The 22,198-nt window shown below is 45.7% G+C and overlaps 1 protein-coding gene across 4 annotated transcripts in view; it reads right to left on the bottom strand.

Moving 5' to 3' along the window:
* pico (ras-associated and pleckstrin homology domains-containing protein pico) overlaps positions 1 to 13,247 on the bottom strand; it is a 178,680-nt gene extending 165,433 nt beyond the window's left edge. For all 4 annotated transcript variants that reach the window (XM_071594881.1, XM_071594882.1, XM_071594883.1 and 1 more), the window contains exon 1: positions 12,772 to 13,247. In XM_071594881.1, the coding sequence (XP_071450982.1) occupies positions 12,772 to 12,975 (204 nt within the window). In that variant the 5' untranslated portion in view covers positions 12,976 to 13,247. The remainder of the gene's footprint in view (positions 1 to 12,771) is intronic.
* Positions 13,248 to 22,198: the final 8,951 nt, after the last annotated feature.

Here is a 22,198-nt window from a genome sequence, read left to right as displayed (position 1 = left end):
TACGTTCAATTATGTCAAATCTATTGAAAACCAGTGGTGCGCCGGATGTGGCGATAAAAAAATTTTATGCCGGCTTGTAATAATAGTGGCAACGGATTCCGGGCTCTATGCGCGACGTAGAGTAATTGAAGCACAAGAGATCACTGGGTATGATAATGCAAACATCAGAAAGGCTTTCACATTTTTACAATTTTCAATAAGCCAGTGACTGGCTTCTTGAGTACTGGAAATGTTAGTATACATATTATGGCATCAATATTTATCAATTCAATCACTAGCCTCCATTCGCCACCTAATATTTCTGGCAAACGTTTAATCGCCATATTCCGAAAACTTCGCGCGTGTGTACGTTCTCCTCGTATTCCAATCCAGAGGGCGCTGGTTCGATTCTCGCCAAATTGGGGTTTTCCATTCATCTAAGGGTGTTTTTAATGTTATTTCAAAGTTCAAAAACCGATGCAAAGGGCAAAAAACAAGGCTGTTTTCTGATTGGTACCATTTAAATAATAATTATATCTAATTATTATTATTGCAATCTACCAGTTAAGGTAAGCTTTGGATGGACATAGGCTACACAACAGTACAACGATAATTCCCTTGCCTATCATAACCTAATCTCAGGTTGCGTATAAATATATAAATATATATAAATATATGTATATATATAATATATACACATATATGTGTATATATATATATATATATATATATGTATATATATATATATATATATATATATATATATATATATATATATATATATATATACATACATACATGCACACACAGGCGCCCATTCTCTCCGATACAACCCTTTTCTGAGGCGAGATGAATGGACGGAGAGATAGAAGATGAATTCCAGCGAGGGGGATTTAACCTGAATAGTTCCTTTGTGTTTGACTGATATAGCGGTGAGGTAAAAACCTTCCCTGACAACACAGCGACAACCGAATTCCGAACAATATAATAGAATGGAATCATGTTTTTTGAAGACCAAACCGTCGAGGTAGTCAATGACTATGGAGTTTTCGCCCTTAAGTTATCGTGAACAAAAATGTACGGCATCACTATTGTCGACGACGAATTCATCGCGCATTGATATTGACAAAACAAATACAAGTAAAGCAGAGCATCATAAAAAAAGAAGATTATAAAATTTACGATCGCCATCATAGCTACAGGTACCTGGGATAACAAAACTTCGGAAATCTTTTCGAATAATTATCCTTCGAGGACGATAGGAGCGCCGCGAGTACCAGGAAGACGGAAATCCTTTTTGCGAAAAATGGGTTAGCACACGGGTGCTTGGGGGGAGGGCAAAAACAAAGGCGCAGCAGCGTAGGGAAGCGTCGAGTGGTGCCCGGGGTTGGGAAAGGAGATGGGAAAGAGGTTAGAGACGGCTGAAAGCACGTGGAAGAGGAGGGGTGAAATGAATTAAGGGGAAGGATAGGCTGAGGGGGAAGAGGGGAGGGGGGGCGTGTCCCGGTGGGAGAGGCCGGAATGAAAGGGTAGGGTGGCGATGGGAGGTCCCGCGGGGGTGAACAATGAAGTGAGAGGGAGGGTGCTTTTTTATTCGGGTGTGGAGATGGGGAAGGGTGGGGACGCGCAGGAGGACAACACCGGAGGGGTGAAATTTCGGGAGGGCATAGAACACATGCGCAATGTAGCGGAAGAGGGGACGATAAGTAGTGTACGGAGGGTAAAAAAATAACGGGGGCAAATCCTCCGCCCCTTCACCCCCGCGACAAAGGCGGCAGGAAAGAGAAGAGAATGACGGCCGGGGCATTACGAATAAAATAAGCGCGCGTGCGGCGATATTGCATTGGACGTTATTACATGGGCACTCGAAAGAAATGCCCCTTGATGGGCAGAAGGGAAAGATGGGGGGGGGGGGTGCGACACAACGAGTCTCTGGATCCCCACAATGAGAAGATAGCATATCCGGAATGCGACATATTTTGCTTGGAAAGGGGAGGGAATCGATCCTCATTCCTGGGTGAGCATTTTGAATTTTTTCGCCGGAGAGAATGAGTTTTATAATGCGTTACATAAATACTCCGCATAGACGAGACTTCCATTTTTAGGGGCGAAGTTTTTGTGCTCAAGGGCGGAAATTGAAGGAATTAATTTTCTTCCAAGAACCAATAATCTTTCACGTTCTCATGTCGACGAGTGCGGACGTTAAAGGAGAAGATGTATATGTTAATAACACTGCGCCAGCAGCGACAAATATATCGAACTAAATTTTGATTGGATATATTTGGAATGATATATCGTTAACGGTGATATTTTTTAGACGAGCTCGCACTAAATGTTCTGGACTCCCTTTAAAATAGAACTCGTATATAAGGTAAGGGATCACGACAGAATCATTCTCTCTAATTTTGTTTGATTTTTGAAATGCGAACTGGAAACACGTGCCGGCAAAATTAAAAAAATATATATATAATTTCCACAATGCAAAGTTATTAGCTTAAATCAATGATTCATAGGGCAACTTGAGAATAGATACTCAGAAGAAGCATCTATCACTGAGAAGAACACCCTATTCGGTTATTCCCTAATATTGTGTATTCGGAGAGGATATTGGTATCCGACATTGTGGTCGAGTGAACAAGATTTTCCCAAAAATTTTAATCACTGGATGTTTGAAACCGCCATCCTTTTACAATTAAAAACGACCGAGGGAGGAAATAAACTCTTTGATGTATCTTTCATACGTCGAACCAAACGTACACCCAAATAACAAAAATAAATAAATCCCTTTGAGGCCGCCCGCTTCAAACATTTCTCAGTGGGAATCGTTCCGAGGTTCACACAAAAGGAGGAACGAGCGAAGATGATAAATACACCTAGGTTACGCCTATTGTATGAACAAAAAAAAACAAATATTACCCCCACCTCCACCGGAAAGAATATAATAAAGTCGATTCCGGGACGGAATTAAAGCGGCGACGTCGGTGATTATCCTTCGAGCGTCTAATTTCTGAGCATCTTCCTTTTGTGTACATTCCCCGGAATTTGTTTGCTTTACTGATTAAAAAGAAGAACAAACCCTTTGGTGGGAGGGATTGGGGGGGGGGGTGGGATAGGAATAGGCAATCTGGGGGAAGGGGAGGAAGGGGCCGAGGGGAGGAAGGAGTCCTGGGTGTCATCCGAAAGGGATTCCGGGAGGGCGAGGAAGGTGAATTAATAATGGTGAACAGCGGACAAAAGAATATGATTCGATGGGCAAAGAGGGGAGAGAGGAGGCGGGAAAAACCCACTTGGGGTGAGGGAGGACACCATCCCACAAACCCCCAAAAAAACCTCCCATAAGCACCCCTTTCAATAGAGTTCGTTCCATGATATTTTTTTCCTCTCGCTTGTTTTTAAAGAAGGTACGTCGAGTGTATGCCTAGAACAAGACCACGCCCTCTCTCGGGGCTTTTTTTTTTTAAAAAAAAGAAAGAAATGTGAACACTTGGTGGGGATTAAGAGACAAAAGTTTTGAGTTGGAGACAAGGGGACTTTTTTTTATTTCGTCAAGACTTTCTCTCTCTCTCTTTTTAAGGGTCCACATGGAAATGTTAATGCGTTGGAGATGTGATGATAAATGAATCCAGTTTAAGAGTCGGTTAGGCGTTCCCGAGAGGTATCGGGGCGAGTGGGGGTGTGGAGTTGGGGGAGGCGGGCCGAGGCCGCGCGTCGAAAACGCCATCAATAAAGGGATGCGCGCGTGTCATCCTGCGCGAGTACACGGACTCCATAATCGGATCCGTGCCCCACCGCGGTACAAAAGGGGGGGCGTGGGACGGGGGGACGCGGTGAGGAAAACGGGGATAAGTAACCTCAAGAGCCTCCCTTATTAAGAAATCTCCGGCCAAGCAATCTCGGAGAAAACGCCAGGGTGACAAACAAGTCATCTCCGGGCGAGACTTGATAAATCTCGACCTTTGTACACGCATCATATATATCTAGGGATTTTGGTTATAAAACATTCCCGATAGATTGTGACTTGACACTCTTTTATCCTCGGCTGAGAAATGTTGTGAAGTTCAAATCACCCACCGGGCGCACTCATGACGCGGAAAGATAAAAATTGGATGAAAAATGTTGCATCCCGAGAGGCAAAACGGAGAGAGATTTTTTTTAAATAAAAAGAGTTCTTCATTCTTTGTTTTTTCTTTCGGGACGATAGGATCCGAATTAAGTTACAGGCAAAAAAATAAACAAGTTTTTTTTTTACTTGTAACAAATAAATTGATAAAGATCGATTTCGCAAAATCCTTAGCTGAAGACGATGGAACATGATTCCCCCAAACTTTGAAAGGAAATCTACAGGTAATACATTTTTCTATGGAGTTTTTGGGACAACTGCGAACTGAAAGTAATGAAAAAATTAACAAAGAGCTAGGCCGACAACAAACGATGGATACTAGCAACTGATATTCTATAACATTGTTGTCAAAACTAAAAAACAGACATTTCCAGTAAAGTGAAAAATATAATGCGCCAGTCTTACCACGAAGTTTGAAAGCCACATCAACGCATTCGACTTGATTTATCCATTCTTCGGACAGAAGGCGTGTTTTCCATCATTCAAAGAAGACGATGGCTTTGACAAAAAGTCACAACGTACTTCTTCATGTTGCACGCTTGATTCGACCATGTTCATCGATTATTATCCAATTCTTTACAAACAGAATATCATAATATGAGACTGTACGTATATGAAATGATATGTCCGCGCGGTGGGTACTCTCAGATTTCTATGCTAACCAATTCCCACCGACCACACGGCTGAACCACCCGCGTCCGCCCGTCTAAAATTATTCCGCTGGGGGCTTCCACGGGACCGAAGTGGCAGTCAAATGTTTCGCTCGGAGATGTTTCGCCGGCGTGAATGACACGGGGCATTAACCGAGGCGCCACGCTGCCGCCAAGCTTTCAAACCACGGCGCTTCCGAGGGACGAGAGTCCCGTGAACACGACAGCAGCTGAGTCCGGATTGAGACTAATTCCCCGACCCCCTTCTTGTGGACGCTGACGCCGCGGCTGAGGTTATAAGGAGTACGGGACGGCTCAGAAGGGAATATTGTCTCGAAAAAAAATGGGGCCATCATTCACTCAAACCTTTCAGCGACGCGGCGGGCGACGCTCATCCCTCCGCTTCAATGTGGGGCGCTTTTAATACATGTATTCGGGGCCCCACGACACAAAAATGGCCTTCATCGTCGCCACCCTCGCGCGCAGTTAAGTTCTCATCAGTGTGAGAGAGAGAGAGAGGGGGAAAGGGAGAGAAAACTCCGATCGGGCGAGTAATAAATAAGGAAAACCTCAACTACGAGATTGAAGAAAAACATAAAAATAATAAACGAAAAATAAGGTGAGGGAAGTTGAGGAAAGAGAAGAGAAAAAAAAGTTTTTTTTACATTTCGGTAAAAAAAGAACCAACTTTCATCCCCCTGACAATTTTTTTATTACCATGCGCTCATGCACGTGAGAGAGTAATAAAATCCGTAAAACTGCTCTCCGAATCTTTCGGGTCTCAGAAAATAGAGGAGGGGGAAAAAGAGTTATAGAGGCAATGCTCTAAACAAATGCCGTCGGAAATAGAAGGCGGAGAGGGTGGATAGGGGGTGGGGGAAAGTCCTCCTCCCCCACTCACCATCCCCAGCACGGGTGGCGGCCGTTGCTAGGCAATTTCTTAAGCGGTCAACGAACTCGAGACGAATGAGCCCATTCGTTTTCTCGGTATAAACTTGCGGGGGTGTTGAAAGGGGCTTCTTAAAAGGCAAGGGCACTTTCCCTAAGGGGTGCGTTTTATTTGGTTTCCACGCCCAAATTCGAAGAGGAGAAAACGACTATTAATTCCATTTCCCTCTCCCCTCGGGTAGTTTAGGAGCGAGCGATGACTCCGGTGACGGGGAAAGATGCTCCCTGACGCCTGATTCGCGACAAAAGGCGATGGACTGGCGAGAACTAAATTACCTTCCTCCAGAGTGGGGGTATCCCGGGCAATGAGGCTTGTATCTTAGCGAAATACGGCGACATAATGCCATTCGGGGATTTACGTCTCCCTTCCGGTATATTTGGGGCGGATGGACCGGAGCCACCTGCCCGCTAACCCACGGGCATTCCTCGCACCCGTGCTCATAATTCACGTTCTCCGTTCATTAACTCCCACCTACCAAATTTCGAAGGTGCGAGGAACAGGAATCGTTTTTGGAATATGCCATTTCATTTTGAAATGTGACTGTCTCTCCTCAATTTGGGACGAGTTCTTGATCTAAATTAAAAATCAGTCCTTTGTTATTCCTGCTTCGCATCTGAGTTTATGAGATGTCGACTATATCAACAGAAAATTGAGTATGAACCCGAGAATGTTCGGATCAACATGATACCGGATTTAATAAAATCGCTTCCGTTTTATCTTCAACCGAGCCATTCCGTTTTCAGCGTTAATATATTATTTTTTAAATCACTAAAAATTAAAAACATCGAAAATGAAAAGCATTTGGATTTTAGGTTACAGAAAATTCGAGGTACAAAATACAAATTACCGATATAAAAAGTATCGGTAACAATTTTTTCCTGACGTGTGCGAAGTGCTGAATTTAGACCGTCAGTTAAGTGTGAGTATGATCGCATAATCGCGTATTGGCATTGATAATATGACAGTGCACACCATTATCACTGAAATTTCAGCGATGCGAAAGATCTGCGCTAAGCTCATCCTGAAGGTCATGATGGACGAACAAGAGCAGAGTCGTTAGCTTACGAAGGCTTTCTGCAACGACATCGCGACGATTCCCCAACCCTCTCACAGCCCCGACTCGGCACCAGCAGACCATTCCCTGTACCCAACAGTGAAATCCTCCCTCAAACAACACCATCGTGGGTCCCTAAGTGCAGTCAAAGAATCTTACTAGCATGCTCTTAAGGACCTTCCGGAATCCGCCAACCAGGGAGCCTTCGAGTCGTGGAATAGCCGCTGGCAAAAATGTGTCAACGCTTTAGGGATATGCTTTCATGAATTTTGAGGCACTGTGGATGTATCTGAAATAAATCTATTTTTCCTAAAATTTTCCCGACACTTTTTATGCAAACAATGCGAATATGCGAAGCCATTAATCAGCACTTACAACAAATTTCGCGTTGCTATCAATTCATACGAAGCTCGCTGTTCGGAAATCGAAAGGGCATATGCCAAAATAAATGACTGTATAATTAAAGCAACCCTCGATGATAATTTTTCGTGGTGGTAATGCGGGGCGGTGAGATGTTGAGGTCATATGTGCTATTAGGGATAGGTAAGTAATTTGGTATGGGTTATCACTGTCGTGGAATGGGGAACTCTTAGTCAACCAAGGCAATGGGTGAATAAGTTAAACGTCCCATCTAACGGACGGCGTACTCCACTTGAACTGCTCTCAAAATAGCACCCCAAGTAGTAATGGAGATGCATCAGAAAAAGTCTACCACCGATTGGATTAGAACCCCTGACCCTATTGAGTGTTGGCCAGTACATTAGCCGTCGCACCAAACCGATCCCCGCTCTTAGAGAATTTCCCGGACCCAGTTCGACCTGAATTATCCGCACACGTTAATATTAGCCCCGGTGCGTATATCCAGAGAGCTGTTTCCATGAGAAAGATTACATGTGACTGCTTTTACGTGCTCATCTTTGAGGGGTTATAAGAAAAACTTGAATTAATTTGGTAATTTGGCGAAGGGCCGAGAGAATAAATTCAATATACGTGTGTTGCACCCCTTTAGATGTATCAAACTCGGAAAACCTCCGGGCTGGGGAAGGTACCAGGTCCCTAGTGATTCATCTCCCGACGCCAAAGGGAGTTAACCAGAATTTATTAAGCAATTTAGTTTTATGATCAACACAAAAATAATTGAGAAAAAAACGGGAAGCGTGATGAAGTATTTGATAACTTTCGGCCTTAAGTGAAAAAAATTCCTCTAGAAGATTGAGATAATTAGTGAGATATACTAATTGCAGGATTAGTATTTGGCAGTACGGACCTAATTATAAGAATGTTTTTTTAAGTGCTCTGCCGATTAGGGTCATGTCAAGACATTAGGGGAAACCGTTTGGTAACTTACCCATTAGGATAATTTTACCTGAACGTCTAGCGATGATATCAACCAAACTATCACGCATGTGATATGCACACGCACAACGAATTCGTATCGTTTCAGACAAGTTTCATTCCCTCTGAAAATTTTTTTTTTCAAGTTTCCAAACATTCACATGGATGAATTAATTCTAAAATTAGGAATCAAAATGCGTTCACTAAGAATGGCCGCTTGAAAGCTAGTTCCGTGAAATATTCTAGAAAGCACAAACCTTGTTCAGCGGCGACTGGAACCTAATTGATTAACTCAGTTCGCAAAGGGCTCAATCCAATATAAGAACAATTATGAGGAGCAAAAAATGCAACGGTCAACTGGAAAATACCCATTAAATCTAGATTACTAATTTTCATTTCCATTGGTTGAGATTTATTGGGTCCTTACATACTGTAAAATTAGCTTCCCACAATCAAGAATCAGGACTCGTTTTTACACAAATTCGGACGACGCGGAAACGAAAGGGTAACGGGAAAACCGCCTCCCGTTAAGTTCCCGGTTTTATGAAGAAAATTTGTGTGTGTGTGTGTGTGTATGTCACCCTGGCTACTGAGCAAGAGATTCCCGCAGAGATGCGCGAAATTCATTTCCCAGTATCGACCGTGGATAAAAAATAAATATCGACGAGGTGATATACTGGGGGCTTCGCGATAATGATCGGGAATATCGAGCAATCGCCCATTCATTTATGTCAAATTTTGACAATATCTCCGATATTGTCAATGTCAAGGCCATATACTACAGAAACTCCATTGCTATCATTTGGAAGGTTGCCCTCAGATCACTCTCTTCAATGCGCATATTCGGAATACCATCAGCATTGTCTTCATATTACATCACATCGTCCATTTCATTCCACAGACAATATCGTCCATAACGCATATCGACTACATTAACTGTATAGTTCATATCGCTGCATCAAACTATCGACACTCAATATGTCGGTTGCTTAAAATTATCCATATCGACGTCATCTATTGTTAAAAAAATAAAGACAATGTTGACGCATTGGCATACCGTACAACCGTCTCCCAGGTGACCCACAAGGTCACTATTTTCTACAAAACCTTAAGACTAAATCCACCGAGTTAAAATCTCAAAACACTGTTCCTGATTAAATTGAACCTTCAGGCACATGACATAAATGTTTTTTTTTAACAAGAACCAAATTATCTGGAAATCCTTACACACAAATGCTATCCTAGGTGTCGATGTTCGTCGACGTTTGCATTCGAGAATCAGCGAAGTTTTCCCCAAACAGTTCAGCATACATTCAGGCAGCGGTGAATAAATATATTTTTCGAATATCCTAAAGAAAAGAATTCTCATATTGATGGGAATTATCTTAATTATCTTCATCTACCTCCCTGAATTTGATCTTGAAGAATACGTCAGAAGTTTAACACTCCCCATGGACTTCTTAATTTTTTTGCGCACTATTAATGCAGTCTATCATCTATACACTATTATATATACATACAAGGAGTTTATTCTTTTGCTTCGTACTTCCCCTTTATACCAACGAAAAACAATGCCTAAACTTTTATTTCCAGTTCTCCGCTTACCTAACACTTTCCCTTCTTCTACAGGGCTCACCATCTCAATATCTCCTCCATCCACCTCTTCTACCTCTTTCGAATTTCCTCCGACGACTTTCCCATGCCATATGAAATACGCCTTCATGTCTTCCACCACATCCAGCTTATTTCCTTCATCCTTATCCGTACAAACATCTCAAAAGTCTCCTCTCTCGTCCTCTTCTCTCGAAGACCCAAGTTTTGGAACAACAAAACCCTACGCTCCGCGTTCAAGTCCTCACTAATCTGTTTTTTACGTATTTACTTTGTGCCCCGGTATTATCTACCTTCGTTCTTTCAAAAATCTCCTTTTCCCAAATACATTTCTTCCCCTAATACCTTTACTACAAAACATTCCTCTGAAACTAAATCCAAATACTATGTATTCCTTCCTTCCTCAACTCCCAAAGAGTTGACCGAATGAATTGCTGGATGATTGCATCCCTATTCACCCATTAATTTTTCTTTCACATACCCATCGCCTGCGTGGCGATACCGAACATGCCGTGAATAAAATAATTTGAAAGCAATTTATCAAGCCATGCAATTGCAAATCGCACCCGAGACAACACTAAGGTTGGACGGTGGCGTCAGATTTCGGGTACTTCACTGTAAAATATGGTATGAACCGGGTTTAGTAAAGCGTAAAATATTTCTTACAAGTCTAATGTCAGTGCAGAGGCAATATAATCATTAACTTCAGTTGGGCTACATCAGGAATTACTTTCAACCTCGTCCACGAGTTCACTTTGCACTAGTATAAATCATCAAACTCGCGCAGTTCAACATTCTACTTCAAAATTTTGAACATCAAGCCACTCAAAATAAATTGTTGCTGAAAACAATTACTTGTTAGACCCCGGGCTAATGGCCCCATTGACTTCACGGCGACTTGTCCCGCGAAGCTAATCTACTTTCCCCCTGGTCTCCAAACGGCGTTCGAGGGCTGGAGCGATTTCCTCCACACACCCCGTAAATCCCCGCACCGTGGAACAACCCCACTCCCCCGACCCTCGACGCAGCCCTTGACTCCCCCACCCCCCGGGGACTTCTTCCACGCCGGAGGGGAAAGGAAACTTTGACCTTCCGTCTACTCCGCGCTGGCCTCACGCCGACTAAAGAGTTCAAGGCTTCCTTCCGGTCCATTCTATTTGGGGAAGTTTCATTTCTAGGTGTTTGGGGGGAGAGGTAGGGAAGAGCGTGGTTGGGGAGAGCACCCAAGCCAGGGGAGACGCAACCCCGTCAGCGAGGAGCGAGAGAACGGGAGGGGGCGGCGTGGGGATGGGATCGCGGGGGCGGCGGGGGAGTGCGGAGGACAGAGTGTTACCGGGAGGGAGGGAGGCGGAGGGGGTGCTAGAGATGAAGGAAGACGGGGAGATCTTTAACGGACACCTAAGTCTTCCGAAAACAGACCAAAGCGGGGAGGGTCTTAATAAATATATATATATACATTTATACATACATATATCTACATACATATGTTTATGTGTGGAGAGGATTTTCGAAGAGGAAATAGGAACTAGAGGTGGTAGGAGGAGGCCTGGAGAGGAACGCGGACCAGATATCTCCCGCGGGAGTTAGGGGAGCTAAGGGGTGCCGTATGTTAATAGGAATACGCCGCCAATGAACGATGCCACGCCCCTTGTTGCAGTGGGTAGAGACGAGAGGGGGAGCACGAGATTCCCTTAGGACCAGGGGTCACCAACCCGCGCCTCAGGCGAGTTCATGTTTATCCAAAGCTTCCCATCAACGCCGTAGATACAGCATCACGTGCTTGACTGCAGAAGTACCAATCATACAAACTGGCCTCACTAAAATAATATGAAGGAATTCCGCCGCTTCTCAGACAACCAAATGGGTCTCTTCGCAACGGCAAAATTTGATGTAATTTTCACCGACCAATCGTCCACTTTCGACCAATACAGTGTCATCATGGGTAAGCAATTTGGTCGATGACGTTGCGGCTGCTGATGGATATTGGTTCATTTAGTATGAATAATTCCGTGAAAATTATAACCCGATCTCCATTATGAGGAGTGATCGACACAGAGCGTCTACAAATGACGCGCAACGTTGCACATCAACAATGAAAATTCGGCCATTCCCTGGAGAAACATATTTCGCATTCAGTAATCCTTACATATTTTGGAATCCTCACTAAACACAATATTTAAAGCACAAAAACCACAAGTATTGCCAAAGCAATAATGTTTACTAACTTATTACTTCAAGATACTAAATCGTCAAGACAAATTCATGATGCATTAATAATTTAAACGCAAAATTAATCATGAAAATTTGAGATAGAGAAAAGTTTTTTCGCTTAACAAATACCTATTTGGGAATATCAACGCAAGACTATATAAAAACCAACGTTTTTTTTCAGGGATCGGCAACGTTGAATTTAATTTATTCGTTGAGAACGTTGCTCATACCAGTCAAACCACGGCGATTAGAAACACTCGCACTAATGAATCCATGGTGAAGACATCAACGGAATTGAAGTAAAATAAATCTAAATACGGCACAGAGGTAATTATTATTAAAACCAGGACATTCAATCTTTATAATAAAAGAAATACTTTCGCTGAATTCCAACCCGGAAACCCTGAATTGACAGATTAATTCAATTCAAACTATTTTTGATTAATGTAAATATCGAAATTATAACAACAAACCGAGCTCTTTAACATTCGTACGTTTTGGATATTACGCTGCAGGAACATCACCCGGCTGTATTCCATTCTCGGCATTCCTTTGACCCACGGAAGTTCTAAGCGACCTGAATCCATTCCCAAGGAAAACGCAGCGATTCTCCAAAATAGCGTCCACAGGGAAGAGAAGATCCCGGAGACCTTCGTTGTATCATTTCCCGGGCTTTTCCATCGATTTCTCTCGTTAAATATAATTCCATGGGACGTTGAAAACGCTTGTGAGGGTCTCGGTTGTTTGGAGGAAACTCAATTTACCAACCAGCCGGAGTGGGGGAACTAACTCGTTGCCCCGGAGAGATGGATAAAGGGCGTTTGCGAGGAGTTTTTGAGAAGGACGGCCTCGCGCCACTCACCCAGTCGACGACGCCCTCATCCTCCTCATCTTCCTCCTCCGACTCCGCCGTCGCGGCCTCCTCCACCGCCGCATCCTCTTCCTCCTCCTCTTCCTCCACTCTCTTCGACGCCGCGTAGATGGACTCCTCACCCTCCCGGCAAAGTTCAACCCTCCTCCACCAGGGGACACCACCTCCCCCTCCGCCTCCACCCAAGCGGGGCATCTCGGTGTCGTTCACGTAAACAAATATCAAACGTGGTAAAAAAATCCTTCCTTCCGTTACCCCAAAACTCAGGTGGGGTAGATGGTGGGAGGAGGAAACGGCGCAGGGAAACCTTTTATCTTCCCCTAATTCCGACGAGGGCACGAAGAGTCGCCCGATGGAAGTATGAGGAAATCACGTCCCTCTCAAACTCGGTATATCTTCTTCGGGGAGATGTCAAATCTTTCTGGGGAGGAGTTTTTCTTCGGTTCCTCGGGGGTGGGGTAGTGGTGGTGGTGGTGATGACGGAACTAGGCTTCGCTTCCTCGGTAGATGGAAGGGTGGCACGCCCTCTCAGACCTGCTCGTGTGGGTGAGGAAGTGATGATAGAACCGCTCAAAGTAACTCCGTCCACTCTTTCCGGGGAGACCGAAACGAGAGATGACACGGGAAGTCCCGGAGGAAGAAGGGAATGTGAGGATGGGGTGGGATCGAGTCCTTACCCAGTGGTAGTGGGCGCGGAGTCGTTGGGAGTCTTGCGCACAAAAGCGGCCTCTTCTTTATCTCCTCTCTCCTCCCCCTCAAAATCCGCCAAAGGATCCTCCGGTCCGCACCGAAGGCACTCTGATAAATATTATAAACTTCTTTTTTTCCGGGGAGAACAACAAGTTTACTTCGGCGTCGCCTCGATGAACCACCACACACAAACAACCCTTCGTCCGCCTCAGCTCGGTGCGCTGCACATTGTCCCGCTTCGCCCCTTCGCTCTTTTGTTTATCGGAGATATATATCGCTTCCCACCCACACACGCACACGGGGGAGGGGAGGGCGATGATAATCGGTAGACGGAGAGTTTTCCTAAATTTAAACCTTCATCCACTTCACAACATAACTTCCGAGAACAGTGCCCCAAAAGCACAAGACACGTACCAGTCTTCCTGGTTATTCGCAGAAGTCTCCTCGGAGATTTTGTTTTTTTTTATTTAAATTATTACTGGTGTTTATTTTTCGTTTTCGTTCGTTCGTTGGACAACTGGGAGTTTATTCCTCAGGGGAGTAATACAATATATTAATTAGCCACTCCACAGAAAGAAACGTTAGGGCACGAAATTCAGCACCGCCAATACAGAATTAGACGGTGAGCTCTCTCTTTGAGAACGTGCGTGATCCAAATAAAAAGGTCCTGCCTCCCACGACGACTACGGAGAACAGTGCAACAGCAACAGGAAAACAGTCGGGAATCGAAGAGGGAAAGTCACAGATGGGAAACAAATATTCCGTTTCAGGATCGAATGTGTGATTCACTTCTCCACTAGTTTCTTCTCCAACCGCTTGACCGCTTGGCTTCTTGTTTGGGCGTTCCCACAAACAGCCGATTTATTTGGAGCAAAAACAACGGAAGCTAGTCCCTTCTCTCAGTGAGGAGCGTCCAAAGCTCTGCCCCAAGACCCTTATTTCCCTACTTCCCTAATGCAAACATGCATGGTGAACAGAGACCTCAAACTCGTTGGTTATACTTCTCCGCAAGAACACTTCCTTTTCTTTCCGCGCGAACCCTGAGGAGGGAGGGGTCCCACCTACCCTTTCACTCTATCACCACGGATTCCCTTCTCGTTCCGAAAATCTTCGGAGAAAAGAAAACACAAACCCGACGAATATAAAAGCCTCGTCTATATCCTCCTTTCCCACGGAGACAAATCCAGATCGATTCGACGCGGGTAAGGGGGGGGGGATGAAGAGGGGTTTATTTGCTGTCGCACGGAAAGACAAACTCGCGGATTCGGAGGAGGATAAAATGAAAGATGATGGGGAGCGTGGTGTGTGGGAGGGGGTTGGTGTGCGGTATGGGAAGCATAACTCCTGGATCGACCGGAGTGGGATGGGGGAAAACAACTCCCGAAGAACAGCGACCCCGAAGCAAAAACCACGCACTCGGGATTTCCTTCCTTTGATGCCAATTGGGAGGATGAAAATGCAAAAACTACGTCGATATTGACTTCAAAAACCATCCAACCAAACCCATCTCCCCGAAATGCAATCCTTTTTCATAAAAATCTTTCCGTACAACATGGGCACTGAAAATACAGCCCATTTTTTTCGGTTGATATTTTATTATGTTCCGATGCGGAAGGGACCTCCAACCCTCCGGAAACTTCCCGTCCTTACTTCACTCGTTGTTTTGATCGGAACGATTGGCACTCGACACGCAAGCCCTTCTCCTTTTACCACTCCTCCCAACCCTTTTACACGCCTTATCCCCGTCCGCTTCCTGCTCGCTCCGACGCCCGAGCTAGCATTTAGGGCTTATAATTCCACGCAATACGACTGAAACAACCGTACTGCTCCGACGAAATGAGTTACGCGCTCCAACCCCGCATAACCCTCCCGACTCCCAAACAAAAAATGGAGTGAAAAATATCCCCCCCCCCTCCCCAGGTGAGCGAGCCTACGTTTTATCTTTATGCGTTTCCGTCAGTCCCGTCTCCCTCTCTCCTTCGCTTGATCTCCCCGGAGAAATTTGCCACCCCCCCCCACCCAAACCCCGCCTCGATACAACCCCCGGAACGCACACAAAGTTCCCACCACAATATCTACCTCATCCACCTTCCTACACACCCCCTTACCTTCCACTCCACTCCTAGCGTATTCTCCCTCCGGTTTCGGAATGATTTAGCTCCGCCGTACCCTGCGGTGGGACGGGGGTGGATGAGGGGTCGTGTGGGAAGGGTTGGTTTTCCGAGGGGGTGGTTGAGAGAATAACACAGACGGACACGCTCGCGCACGGAGCCCTGGTACACTCCTCCGGAAGGTAAACTGCGAAGTCGACCCCTTTCGATTCCCTCCTTCTCCCTGCCCCCCTCTCGTTTACGAAAAAGCAGCGAAGGATTCTGGCACACCACAAACAAACCGAAAGCGAGTTTTCCTCCGTCCGTATTGTGTGGGGGGAAGGCAAACTGGGGGGGGGGGGAGAGAGAGAAAGAGAAGGAACGTGCGCTTTCCGCCACTCAGCTATCTCTCAACGAAGGACCGAGGGACAGCCGAGACGGGATTTCTTCTCTACCGGGCTCTCTCTTGTGGTGCACGGCACGTACGGGATCGGTAAGCAACCAGGATGACTTATTTTTTCCCCCTTTCGGAGGGAGGAGAAGCGGGGAAAACGGAGATGCGATCGGCAAACGGAGAACAGTGTCCCCCACCCGCCCCAGACCCGATTCCTTTTCCTCCCGCGGCACGATCCCGCTTCCCAGCACGTGCGGTGATGCTCACTTCTTCCCCCCCCCACACACACCCCTCTCCCTTCTCGGCGGAGAACAATCGTGGAGACGTATCCTTCGGAAGAATTTCAATCGACCTCTTCTTTTATCGGAGGAATCTCCCCCATCCACCACCTCCTTTCTATCCGTCTCCCTCCACACGCGAGATGAGAGGAAAACAGTTCTAAGTCCACCCGACGGACGCCTCTCCGGCCGGGATACGAGCCGTGTGTCCAGACGAGATCGTTAGGCGCCCGGAGTGGCGACGGGAGATGGAAACAGTCCCGCCCACCGCAGCTGCTTCGGCCACGATCCGATCAACTCGAACGGACTGTCCGCGATCCACACACACACACGCACGCGCGCGATAGGACGAACACTCGTAGGTGGGGAGGAGGGTAGTGTGAGGGAACCGTACTTCGGATTGAGTACTCAATCGGGCGTCACAAGGGACATGGGCACTTCGGGAGGACCGGGACCGAAGGACCCTCGGCGACCTCGGCGGGAAAATAGAACACACCCCACTCACGGCGAACCTCCGACCACCAACGCCACCAATCGAACGCCCGGCAGGTGAAAAAAAAATATATATATTCGTTGACACCGCAGACGGGGGAGGTGACGATGGTTATCCCGCGGGCACCGACGAGGAATCACTTTTGATCCTCATCCACCGACTTGGTCCAAGCGGCGTCGGAGAGAGTCCCTGGATGAGACGAGAGCCCCTCTCTTCCGAATCCCCTTCGGCTCGATAAAAAAAAACCTCCAGGGGTGCAAATTTCTGAGTGAGTCGACTTGACGCGACGGATTCCACCGACGCGATGGCTATCTCGTGGATCCCGTCCGAATGGAGGTCTCTGTCCTCCAGATCTGAAGCCCTGTAGCCGAGCGCGGCGAGGGGAAGGACGAGAGGCGCCAACAAGTTGGAGTGGGGGTAGGAGTAGGAGAGAAATGTGGGAGGGACGAAGAGAAGCAAGCGGAGAAGTGGGGTAGATGGGGAGGGTGGTGGAGTTTTCACGAGGAGGCCACCGCACTCGATATTATCGCGTCGTAACCGGTGACTCAAAATGTTTGACTTTTCCTCCCCCGGAACGAGACTGCTCCTCACACCTCTTGGGATTCTTCTCCTGGGTCGACGAAAAAGAACAGCGAGCCCGTTGGCACGGAGTGCCGTCGACAACACCACACTCGGACCGGATGCGAAGAGCTATAACACCCTCCAGCAGCGGCGACGCGCCGGGATCCGACACACGACGCGGGGGATGGTGAACGGAATCGATCAGCGGCAGCGTGCTTTGAGGGCGGCGGCAAATACGAAAACAAACGAATGATTGAGGGCCCGGCAGGTAGGCCGGCTCAATCGAACACGAACGGTTCGGAAGACTAGTGCAAACCACAGGACCCACGTCACAAAGGACTGTCGGGCGTTTCGTTATTATTAATATTTAAAAAATAACTGGCAAAACCTTGGGGTAGGAACCACCCGGAAGGTCGATGAATATATTTGTACTCTTCCGCGGGCGGCGAAGGGGAAACGTGTGAGCTTGTGCGGCGAGCAAGCTCGATGAGGACGTTGGCTTGGGCTAACGAAGAGAACAGCGCACGAGAGAGAGAAGGGAGGGTGTGTGAAAGGTCGAAGAAGACCCCCGCGCGTGTGGGTTCGGAGGACGGAGAGCGCGATCCCACGACGCGTTCGTTCTTGTTGGTGCCGCCAGACTGAAGAGTTGGAGCGAGAGAGGAGGAGGACGATTGGTACGAGACGCGTGTTATATGGTTAAGTGGGATGTGAGCGGGAGAAAAAGAGAGAGAGAAGGAGAGGGGAAGTGAAATGGGAAAGGGGGAGAAAGGGTGGGTGGGGGCGTAGGACTCGGGGGCTAGGGCAAGAGAAGGGAGGAGAGGGGAGGGGTGGGGTCGGCGAGGGAATGGTGGGAGGGGGCGGAGGGGGACATTTGGATGTGTCGTGGGGGAGGGGGAGAGTAAAAGGGTAAGGGCAAAAAAACGGGGGAGAGGGAGGGGAAGTGAGGGGAAGGGAGGGGATGGATCGGACCTCCGCTCCCCGGAGTCGGGAGGGGAGAAAATAAACTTCCCTCCCTCCCTGTCCCAAGTTAAGGGTCGGAGTGTGGGGAAGAAAGGGTAATGGGAGGGGTCGTCGGGGTGAGGGAGGAAGAGAGAGTGAGAGGAAAGGGTGAAGGGGGGAGGAGTTTAGCTGGCTTCCCCTCCCTCATCGACTCCACCCACGGACCAAATGTGCAGGGGCCCTGCTCCTCTCCTATGTTCTCACTCCTCCTCCGCCCTCCTCACACACTCTCTCTCTCTCCGTATTCTTCCGCTCTTTCCCCGCTCATCCACTTCCTCCCTCGCCTCTCCTCATTCTAAGTTTGGAGAGAAGGAGACGGCGGTTACTTAAAAACGTAACCGTGCGTGGATTCAGTAATGGCATCCGTAACGTAAAAGAGCGCAGGTCGATTCGATACTTTCGAGAAGTACGCACTCTCGTACTTCCGTTCACTCCAGCCAGGCCATCGTGCGTGTGTAGTGGTTGACTTTAGGGGATCACGGAAAACTGCTGCATGTCACCGTAAACTTCCAAAACACTTCTACATGAAATATACACGCGTAAACTCCATCTTTTCCTTCGGTTCCCATTAATTTCCGCCGCCTTCATGCCTTCCAAAACACTCTTCTACTCACCTATCTGTCGGCTGCCATGAGTCTTCAACATAATATGACTCTCGATGCATCTTCCTCCCACATTCCCGTCTTCTTTCAATACTCCGCGCACACTTCCGATATTACCTCCACCTATCCAGCACGTAAGTTGCCTCCATCTCTATCCAGCATACTGACTCCATTCTCCTCTTTATCCTCATCTCAAGAGACCACTCTATCCAAATCCGCTCTTCTCAAAGACCAACTAATTGCGTCCGCTGCGCCCCAAAACCGTCTAACCATTTTCTTTAGAATTCTAATCAGATATTTGGAAATGTTTTACTGAAAATTTTAGGTTTTAAAGGATCATGTAGTATAGTAACCATTTTATAGTATTAAGATACGCAGGTATACGTAAAAAATATTAGTATAACGTCAATAAAGCCTTTGAAATGTTTTTTTTTTTACTGGGAGGAAAAATATAACACTAAAACCCTTGGGGTCTCAGGTTGGAACCCCACTTCGAGAGTTTGCCGAGCTGTGAAGCCATATCCATTTTTATTAAAGCAGTTTAACGGTGCTATGCAATCGAATTTATATGGGAGCCTAGAGGTCAAACAGTCCTATCAATGTTTCCGGCATGTTAGGCACAAGGTTATCGTTTAACAGGTCTCCAATTTTTTTAACTTAGCAGAATGTAAAAACTGGGGTTTTATGCGTGTGTCACTTGACCATTGGCTTGGTCAACAGTGAAGTATTTGGCTATTCGTTTCACAAGCCTTTAAATGTAAGCTTTAGCTGCATACGTTTTGCTAGTTCACTTGCTACAACTGCGCACTGGGAAAGCGAATATTTTCCGAATAATAACTTGAAAAGTATTAAGTTACTGCTATTATTATTATTAGGTAATCTACCGGTTAAGGTAGGTTTTTGGATGGACATAATTACTGATTAAATAATTTGTGACCCCTAGCTAAACACAACATCCTACTCTACATCAGGTCCCTCTTCAGCTCTGAGTACTTTCTTCCACCCTTCATCCCGTCCAACATCCCTATCCTGTTCCTTCCCTTTCCTCGTTGGCCTAACATTCTCCCCTCAATTACAGGCTTCAACATCCCGCTGCCGGTCAATACCCCCCTAATCCAACCAGAACATTATTCTTACATTACAGGGATGCGTGGTTACTCTTAACACATAGGTATGCACCGAAGTAAATGCCAAATGAATTTTACACAATCGACAGCAATTCAAATATTCCACTCCAAAACGACCATGCTAATTTAAAAGAGGAAACCAAAAGTGAGTTCCCAAAGGACTCCAATATGATGTGTGGGGTGGATAAAATATTTGTTACGTTATTCATTAACATTTGTTAATAGTAAATTGCATTAGGGCATTAAAAATTATTGTTGATAAAACGATTTAAAATAAAATGCGTACATGAGATATTTGAATCGCCTGGTAATAATTGTGCTCCACCACTCCGTAATCTCTGTAAACACAAGGTGCTCTCACCTATTCTATCATTAAATCATGACGCGCATTAATGTACCACACACATGGCTCTAATACGGAAGGTGAGACAGAAATTTGGTCTCGGGTCATTTAGTTACGACAGAGAAACGAACGTTTAGTGTGGCACATGGAACATTGGAAGTTGTGCGGAGTCTCAATAAGTTTCACCAGAGCCCCGGGAAGAGGCATAAAGTTTGGGAAACACCCTCGGAAGAAAATATATAGACTTATCTCACTTCCCAACGAAACCATTACTTTGCCCAACATTTTCTATCTCCTGAGTTCGAGCAAGTCTTGAACGAGCTTCTGCGTCACATTTATGATGCAAGTTCCACAGTCTTGATTTAAAAGCTGAGTCCTTTCACGGCAAGAAAGTGACACGGCGCGTATAGGCCCTGTTTTCATCTTTAAAATGGGTTCTTCTCCTGATGTCTCTTTCAATCTCCGAAATGATCAATCTGTGTACTCCACTCGAGATAAAAACTATATTGCAGCTGGTATTTCATGGCGTATACTAATTAATTTTCACATTTTAGGACTAATGGAGACACTGAACACCTTACATGGACTGTATAATAAATAACCAGTATTTTATATCGCTTCTCATTCACATATTAACTTGTTATTGACGGGGAAATCTTTCGGGTCCACTCCCTACAGAAGTAAATCCCGTTTAATTTATTCAATGCACCGAAGTTATTGCAGAGTACAGTGATACACTTCAAACAGCAACGGTATTTTTCAATTGCATATATCGCCTTCTCCTATCAATAACATTGATATATACCCGGGGGCGGGGTTAGACCAGGAGTAGCGTGCCTGCCTATGGAACCGAAGATCGCTGGTTCAATCCCCGTGAATGGTTTTTCGGAACGAGACAACCACACATTTACAAAATAAAAACAATAAGGTGTTTCGGAACGAGGAAATTAGAAAACTACACCCCTGACCCCATGGTGAAAGGCAACAGTTTCACCATTAGGCACTGGTGGCGCAGACCGAGTGGATCGCAAGGCATCAGCTGCGAGAGAGAGTCAACTTACGGTATCGGCCGCAATAGTGCGATGTGGAAGGCAACGGGTAACCACCAAATTATTGTCCCTACAATATGCAGCCTTGTATTCAAGTCTAGTAGAATAAAGGAGCTACAGTAAACCAATCCTAGGATTGAAATACTAAAGATGATATACTCGAGACTTACCTTACACACAAAATCTTTCACCTGTTCGTCTAACAGTTCCAACCAACCAAGTCCATGCTAGTCATACCGTGTGTGTTTTGCACATCTAATGCCACCGAGAAAGATATCACCAGTCTAATATGCCTCACATACCAGACTGACAGGAAGTGAACTCTGATGCCTAAACGAGCATCCATACGAAAAATTTGACCACAAAAAATTAAAACTAATTATTTTCAGGAAGTGAGCACACAAAGTAAAATTCTCCTTCCTTCGATTAGCATTTGTGACGTATTTCACTGAAAATCCATTAGATAATAATGAATATTTTGTTTGTATTAAGTAAGTCGTTTTTTTAGCCTAGCTAAGGAGGATTAACCAAAACGTTGGATTAATGTTTAACATTATTGTATTAATTTGTATTTCATTGAACTGAATAGTTGAACCGCATCCTAACAATCATTTTCCCCATTACATATTTATAGATAGATTTTTAGGTGTATTTTCATTCTGTTAACAGCGATCAATTATTTGGAGTGAGATCAAAAGTAAATCGTAGTGATTTTTTTCCTAATACAATTCTTCAATATTAATTGATTTTTTTTTATTTTAATCCTTTCGAATTTCCAAATATTATGCTGCC

The sequence above is a fragment of the Hetaerina americana genome, unplaced genomic scaffold (genome assembly GCF_022747635.1).
Source record: "Hetaerina americana unplaced genomic scaffold, ioHetAmer1.1.p SCAF_7, whole genome shotgun sequence".
In the NCBI taxonomy this organism is placed as follows: Eukaryota; Metazoa; Arthropoda; class Insecta; order Odonata; family Calopterygidae; genus Hetaerina; species Hetaerina americana.
Note: the sequence above shows the minus strand (reverse complement) of the source record. Positions and strands in the feature narration are given on the sequence as shown.